This window comes from Physeter macrocephalus, chromosome 9 (genome assembly GCF_002837175.3).
Source record: "Physeter macrocephalus isolate SW-GA chromosome 9, ASM283717v5, whole genome shotgun sequence".
Taxonomy (NCBI): Eukaryota; Metazoa; Chordata; class Mammalia; order Artiodactyla; family Physeteridae; genus Physeter; species Physeter macrocephalus.
In genome coordinates, this window is record NC_041222.1 from 63,124,905 (window position 1) to 63,133,077 (window position 8,173).

At 41.7% G+C, this 8,173-nt stretch overlaps 2 protein-coding genes across 2 annotated transcripts in view; both read right to left on the bottom strand.

The window, feature by feature from the left end:
- LOC112065745 (interferon omega-1-like) overlaps positions 1–315 on the bottom strand; it is a 4,414-nt gene extending 4,099 nt beyond the window's left edge. Inside the window, exon 1 of the mRNA XM_024126741.1 lies at positions 307–315. Within this exon, the coding sequence (XP_023982509.1) occupies positions 307–315 (9 nt within the window). The remainder of the gene's footprint in view (positions 1–306) is intronic.
- Positions 316–1,519: 1,204 nt separating this feature from the next.
- On the bottom strand, positions 1,520–2,285 carry LOC102988948 (interferon omega-1-like). Its single transcript, XM_007122232.2, has one exon. It carries the CDS (start codon positions 2,219–2,221, stop codon positions 1,538–1,540), a length of 684 nt encoding a protein of 227 aa, XP_007122294.2. The 5' UTR covers positions 2,222–2,285; the 3' UTR covers positions 1,520–1,537.
- Positions 2,286–8,173: the final 5,888 nt, after the last annotated feature.

Below are 8,173 nucleotides of genomic sequence, written 5' to 3' on the forward strand. Positions count from 1 at the left end.
GGGAAGATCTCACATGCTGCGGAGCAACTAAGCCTGTGTGCCACAACTACTGAGCCTGTGCTCTAGAGCCCGCGAGCCACAACTACTGAAGCCCGTGCACCTAGAGTCCATGCTTCGTGACAAGAGAAGCCACTGCAATGAGAAGCCTGCACACTGCAAGGAAGAGTAGCCCCCGCTCGCCGCAACGAAGACCCAATGCAGCCAAAAATAAAATGTAAATAAATAAATTTATTTTTTAAAAAAATAAGTATAATACACAGAAATTGCAAGTATCTTCAACATACAGCACAGGGAAATTTCACACACTGAATACATTGTGAAACTAGCACCCAAGTTAAAAGTAATAGATTTTGCCCAGGACGTAGCATGTTTCTTATGTTGCCTTCCAGTTGCTACCTCAGAGCAGCTCTCCTTCTCCCTGAGGGTAGCCACTCTGTGACTCTTAACAGACCTGCTTATTTCTGACAGACACACTTTTATGCCTCTTGTGTATATTTACTCATTGAATCCTGAGAATAATCCTATGAAAAAATACTACTATTGTCCCCATATTAAAAATGAGGAAACTAGGGAGCTTAGTGTTTGTGTTATTTGTCAAGGTCACACTGCTATTAATAGCAGAGCTGGGATCCAGTGCCATGAACCCTGGCTCCTTCTCACAGAGGTTTTGAAAATCCTAGAACTCTCCTTTCACTTGTGCTTGTCTTCCTGTGGCTTTCACTCTAACAGAAACCTTGAAGCTGGAAACCTGCACAGAACCAGAGCAGCTGTGTGGCTGGTCAGTTGGAGGGACTGAAGGTATGTATAAGGGATGAATGGTTCAGTAAAGCAGGACCGGGGAGAAGGTGGGAGGAAGGTGCCAGGATCGGCCAGTCAACACCATATGTCACCAGCTTCCCTCGAGGAGATGACTCCTTACCACAGGTATTTGCACCGACCACTCTTTCCTGGTGGTATAAATCAGGTACACCTATGACATCAGGACTAACTATTCTCCATAATTTCCAGGACTTCCCTCAATTCCATGGAATTCCACCTTTTGACAAGCATTTCCTGAAATGAAAGTGGTAGGACTGTTCTGAAGGACAAAATGGACAAATACTAGTCTGAAATAAATTTACATAGAAAAAAATAAGAATGTAGGTTTCAGAACTTAAAAAACTCAAGAAGTTTTCTTTCATAAGTATTTAATAAATAAAACAAAATGCAAATTTAATGAAATGGAAAGGTGAATATTTTCTAAATTTTAAAACAATGTAAGTATAAATATATTTATATGCAAATATAAAAATAAGATACAGAAATAAATAAATAAATAAACAAATAAACGGAATAAATAAATAACAGGGTAGTCATTGCTTAGGGACTGATGCCCCTGAAGCTGAATAATTTTAACATATACTTGCTTATTACTACTGACAAACTATTAGCTGAATTAATACAATAAATTCTGTGATTAAAATTGAAATAAGAGCCTTCTGAAATGACTAAAGACATGTTCAAGGGTGATAGGGCATCTTAGTCAATGAGAATCATTTCAAGGTGACCCCAGGTCTCCATCCATAATTCTTATCCTTTCTTGCAAGTTGGTTGATGAAGACAAGGCTCTCATGATTTCCACTCTGACAATTTCCCAGGCACAGTCACTGTATTTCTTCTCTTTCAGGTAGAGGTGGATTCCCTGGAAGTACCTCTTCATGGCCAGTGTAGGGCCCGTCACTCCCAGGGCAGATTCTTCATCTCCCATCGCCTGCACCAAGCAGGCGTCCAGGTCCTCCAGCTGCTGATGGAGTCCAGTGTGGAGTTTGTCCAGGAGGGAGGTGTCCCAGGCGGCAGAGGAGCGCTCTGTGTGGAAGAGGCGGAAGATCTGCTGGAGCATCTCGTGGAGGACAGAGGTGGCCTGGGCCTTCAGGAGCTGGCTGCCATCCACCATGTCCTGGGGGAAACCGAAGTCTTTTCTGTCCTTCAGACAGAAGTGAGGGGAGATTCTCCTCATCTGGCCCAGAACCATGAAGTTCTTCCTGCTAATCCGCACGTGGTTCTGAGACAGGTCGCAGCCCAGAGATCCACCAGGGCCGTAGCTGAACACCACCAGGGCGGTCAGTAGAGAGAGCACGAAGGCCATGGGGCAAATGAGGCTGCTGCTGGCCTGGCTGAGACGGGCGTCTGGGGGAACCTTGCAGGTAGGTTCTCTGATGACATCCTTTCTAAGCAAGGCCATTAAATAGGGAACACAGTAATTTTCATTTTCTAAACATTTCTATACACTTTTACTTCCTTTTTTGATTTTCGCTTATGTATTTTCCGTATGGTCTACGAAGATGTCATCATTCTAAACTATTAATTTTGCAAGAAGTTTAATTTTCCTAGTAATTTCAGATGTGCCCATCCAAACGGATATTTATTAATCAAATGAGAAAGGTTTTTGTCTTAAAGTCAGAAGTGACGTAGGTTTGTAAATACACACATTCTATATCTCTTTCATGAATAAATGTTGGTCTTCTCTGTTCCAGGAACAAATTTTTAGCCCTGATCTTAGGTTCCATTTTTACCTCTTACTTTACATAGGAAGGCAAGCTCTCTCAGCTGTATGGTTTCTGTATTTGCTTAGGGATTTACCAGATCACTCTGGCATAAGCTCTTTGAAACAAAAGATGGGTTTTGTTTAGTGTTTGATTTAGAGAAGAGGCTGATTATTATGAGTCCATGAGCTTCTCCCATGTTTCCTTTCCTTCTAGAACATGTTCCTTCATGTCCATGTAGTCATGCTTCAGGGGACCACAAGGTGAGGACTATTATAGATATTGTCCTTTCTTTCCACCATTTTCTTACTGGAGACCTATAGTCCTCCACAGGCTGGACCAATACCCCCACCAGGAATCCTGGTTCTTTTCAGGAGAATATGGGTGTGGAGATCCTAATTCCAAGACAATTGTATTTTCCCAGCAGCACCTCACTCACAAGGGAGAGATCACATCTAGTCACACCCTCTCCTCTAGAGTGACAGAGTCCCCTTCCTAACCTGGACTACCACCCTGAGGGCAGGCTCACCACATCCCGAGGACTGTAAAATCTCTTTGCTGTGGAGGGGCTTGTTTATTTGTTGGGAAAATAATTCATCTTCCAGGACCCTCACCCTTGCCCCTGGAGTGTTTGTGTGAAGGACCCTAGTCCTCATTGGTGACCTTCTCTTCTCCTGACCCATGTCCCCAGGTATCAAAAATGTCAGCAGCCCTCAGATGCTGAGAGCAAAAGTGTGTTTCCTCTAAGCAGGTAGAAGAATTATCCATTTCTAATTACTTCACCTTGAGCAGACACATAATTGTTATTTTGCCAAGTATAAATTTTATTATTGAATGCTTTTACTTAAACTGTTGAACACTTGTGATGCTCAAAGTTTCTGAGCTGGGGACAGGAGATTCAATGATGAAGTTTTCTCTCATTAGATGCTTATGTCACAGAAACCAGTGACCTTCAGTTGTTCAATCAGTTGATGCCACTGGGCTTCTCTATTCCCCTCTGTCTCCCTCTGAGAATGCAGGGCAGTGAGGCCCAGGCTATTACGTTGGGGAGAAATAACCTTCCTTCCTTTATTTGTGTGTAATTTTTCATCTAAAATTTTGTAACTTATTTTCCATTAGTAGCTAATTGGACAAGATTTGTCTTGCTGCTCCTGCATTTAGTTAGTTCTAATTCATGATGAGATAAGAACAATAAAGGAAAGTAAAGAAAGGCAAAGGGGCTCCAGTCTCTATCATTTTCAAACTTTAGATTTTTTGTTTATCACTGCAACTGTCCTAAAAAGTAAAATTCGACAGCTGTCTAGTGGGCAAAAAGAAAACAAATGTGAGTCTGAATGTCATGAATGTGAAAGAAGGGAAGTGATTTTCCCCTGACACAATGACAGATTCTAAGTTAGCAAACTTCAGTGCAGCACAGTTGGGGCCAAGGCTATGTCAGAGGAGAAGGATGAGGCCAATGTGAAAAACAGAAAGACAGGAACATGGTTGCTTCTGCCAGAAGCAGAAGGAAGAAGTCACACCCACCAGCTCACAAGTGACTGGCAACCAGAACCCCAGTTGCTAGAACACTAACCCTGTCTGGGAGGATCTGCAAGATCAGTCTTGCTGAGCATCTGTCTAGGTGATAAATCCATTCAGGCAATGAGAAGCTACTTTAAGGAAAATAGAATTAAAGGAAGGGAATTAGATGATTCCAAAAGATCCTGATCTTATCTGGTTAATAGTAATCGTGATATTAAAAAGTAATAACTGAATTTTATTGCTTGCTACTAATGGACCAGCCACTTTCTAAGTTCTTTAAAATTTAGGGACTTCCCTGGCAGTCCAGTAGTTAAGACACCGAGCTTCCACTTCAGGGGGCACGGGTTCGATCCCTGGTCGGGGAACTAAGATCTCGCATGCCCCATGGCACAGCCAAAAAATAGAAAAAAAAATTAACTCAACCCTCTGAATAACCCAATTTGGATCAAACTCACTTATACAACTGGAGAGAAATATAAATCTGGACGAATGAACTGTTCCAAATGTACCAAAGATACAAGGGCAAACCTTAGGGTGTTTACAATGATTTGTCTGAAAGCGCCCCATTAAAGAAAGTGAAGGCTGCACATGAACATGATATTTAGGAACCAACGAAATAAGCAGACAGAGGACAGTGAGATGACAAAGGACCCTTATTCCACTTAAGATGCCAAAGGGATACTGTCTATGGTTTTGTAGGGCTACATGGGGTGTGGTCTGAGTCAACTGAACTGACTTTAAGTTCTAATCAAAATAGACAAAATCACTATTAAGTAGTTAGAAGGGAATAGATTTTTCTGCCTATTAAAAAAACAACAACAACAAAAAAGGAAGTTTTCTACTGGCCTAGTGGTTACGATCTGGCACTCTCACTGCTGTGGCCCGAATTCAATCCCTGATGGGGGAACTGAGATCACATAAGCCACGCAGCGCCAAGTCTAAGATTTCGTGAGTGATTTCTTCAATGAAATATAGTAAAATAACTTTATTAACCCTAGAAGAGCTGACCCCTGGAATCTATGTATTTTTAATGCTTGAGTTTTCTTGTGAGTTTAAGGGAAAAAAAAGCACCTAACAGTTTCTAGCCACGTGAGCTCTGATGTTTCTCCTTCAGGATGACAACTAAAAAGTCACTCATCATCTGGTTCTACAAGAATAAAGTCATTAGCCATAGCAGTCCCTTACCCCAACATGCCCTGACAGGAGTTCAGGGTGGAGATCAGGAATGGGGCACTCTCTGCTCTGGGAAAACTGACAGAATAGGCCTGCAGATAGTTAGATAATTTCCTGTGAAAATTCTATGAATTCAATTTTTTGCAACTTCTCATACTTAGAAAAGCACTAAAATCATTAATAGTGACAAATGCTCCTCATGACTTGCAGCAACCTTCTACCAAGATCTGTCCTTGATTGCACGTATCCCCTTCACCACAATCACGTATATACTGATGTCCCCATTATGTCCTAGGAGCAGTTCATCAGAGCTGACTGAGAGGCTGTCCTCCAGGTTATGGTCCTCAGTAAGTCCTCCCAAAAAACTGAACTCCCAGCTCTTATGTTGTCGTTTGTTTCCAGTCAACAAGGACCTCACTGATTTCCTAGGAGACCTCCTCAGGTCAGCCTGCTGTTCTCATTCTCAACGAAGACACCTCCATTTCTCACCTACAGTTTAGGCTGGACATATGTTTGTCTACTGATAGAGTCCAGGGAAGAATCTCTACTCTTTATTGTTCCAACTGTTGGTTAAGATGTGGATACCAAAGAGGCCTTATGTATGACCAAGACGGAAGAGCATATGCGCTTCCTAGACAGAAGCAGTGAAGGTTTTTAATGCGCTCCTTAGCAGGGAGAGTCTGGCTTGAACTCCAGAGTCACCCTCATGGCCTTGTATAGTTGTCTTTATTTAAATTTCTAGCCTCAGCCCATTAAAACATCATAAGATAATACTGAAGAATTGAAATAAAAATATTATTTAAAAAATCATTTGTTAGTAAAATGATATTTTTAGCAGTAATATAGGAATGGTTTCTGCTTGTTTTAGGGCCCTAATCCTTAGGAAGGTTTCCAAACCTCTAAATGTACTTTAAATGTCCTTCTGACTGTAGAAGTACCTACTCAGTGCTGTATGCACCAACTGGAAAGAACAGAAAGATGATTGATCCATCAGTGTCCTCTTTCCAAATTGCCTAAATTAAATAAGTGAATTTCCACTTAGCTCTTTGTTGCTTTTAGAAATTGTGACCTTCCAGTGTGCATGTTACTGATACCTGCCCTGCTGGAAAGGCTCTACCCCAGTTGTTGCTAAATATATTGAAATCCCTGCCTGTGTCCCTTCTATTCAAGCATGTTTTATTTTGTTTGTCTTTCAAAGGGGCAAAGACATCATGATGGAATGTAAGAAATTCCTTGGATTGCATTGTCCGCAGGAATATCCTTCCCTGCTCTGTGATAACTTGCTGGGTCCTAAGGACGAAACAAGTTTGCAGCTGGCACTGAGGTAACCCTCGTCCCTTCCAAGACTCTGCAGGCTGCTGTGGTATCAGTGCTGGGGACACTGCTAGTGGCCACGTCCTTCTGGGAGAACTCTGTGCTATCGCATGCACCTCAATCTTTTTTCCTCTGAAAAAGAATGTTCTGGAGAAACACTTGCCTCAGTGCAGCTCATCTGTGTTCTTCCATGTCCTGAGGACCTGCCGCTGTTCCAGCGAACGCTTTAAATATCTCTGTTCTCCTTCCAAGTTCTCAAGCTGCTGCTGCCTTTCAACTCCATGTTTCCTGCGCTTTGGGCTTTTTGAGAAAATAAGAGTCCTGAACCAGGTGAGTTCCTCCTAGTGCAGTCAGCATGTGGAAGTGTGCAAATAGAGGCACAGGTGAGCTCCTGGATTCTCCACCATTGTTCAGTGTTGGGCAGGGTGCCATCTATTTACTGTGTTTCTCTGGGAGCCTGGACAGTGTGAACCTGCAGTGCTTGGCAGGCGGAGAGGGTGGAGTCATATGAGAGTTTCTGACAAACCTAGAACTTTCACTCAGCTTCTGCTTTCCATTGGTGGTTTTGTAGTCTTAAGGGGAAATTGACAGCCAGAAACCCTAATGGAGAAGGAAACAGCTGTATGAATGGGCAGTACAGCTTAATGCAGAGTGAATGGGGAAAGTACACTATGGATTTCTACACTGGGAGGAGCTGAATGATTGTGATATTTTAGTGAAAGAATGGGATCCAGGAAAACAGAGAGGCAGGGGAATTGTGCCATGTATCAGAATCAGCAGATAGATATATGGTATATTATATATGGTATATTTTATATGTAGCATATTTTATACTATGTATTCATATATATGTACCATATATTATATTATTGTATATAAAATTACATACAATTGATGACACTTTCTCCCAGTTCCGTTTTTTAGACTGTCATTATTTTGCAGTCAGTGACAGAGAGAGGGGGAGGAGAATTCATTATTCCCATTTAGACCTATATGAAAAATATAGGAAACAGCACACTACCTGTTTAGCCCTCACTCTGTGGATGATACTCTGCTGAGTGTTCTTAAATATTCTGGTTGGTCTAATATTCAATACAACTCTAGGAATATTTTCCCTACTTTATATTTGAGGAAACTGAGGCTCAGGGAAGTTAAGTGATTCCCCAGCATCACACATGTGTCCTGGCAGAATCTAGACTCAATGCAGAAACCCATATCACATATAAATAATTATTTAACTTCCATCCTCTGTAATTCTCAAGCCCTTTGTTTTCTTCTTTGGTGCTTTCTGAAGATCATTTTTCCGTGGTTGACTCCTAAGTGCATTGGCTACTCCACCTTTGTACCCTCTTCAGACTCTCCTTCTCTTTCTCAGTCTTAAAAGTTGAAGGTCCTCATGAGCTTTCGGTCATCATCTCGTTCTACACTCTACTCCTAAGGAACGACATCCACATATGCTGCTTCCAATGGGAAGTCTGTCTTTAGATGTTTCTTTGCCACTTTATAGAGTCCATCTGCTTTCTCCCCTTCTTGAGATGCTTCATTCCAGATTCTAATGAGAGTATCCCCTTTTCCCTATCTCCCATTGTAATAGGAAACTTAATTGAAATAATTTAGCATGATTACTGTTTTTATATCTTTTA

Bases quoted from the DNA above. Each gene is read 5' to 3' on its own strand.
- LOC102988948 (XM_007122232.2), bottom strand. From the start codon at position 2,221: ATGGCCTTGCTTAGAAAGGATGTCATCAGAGAACCTACCTGCAAGGTT.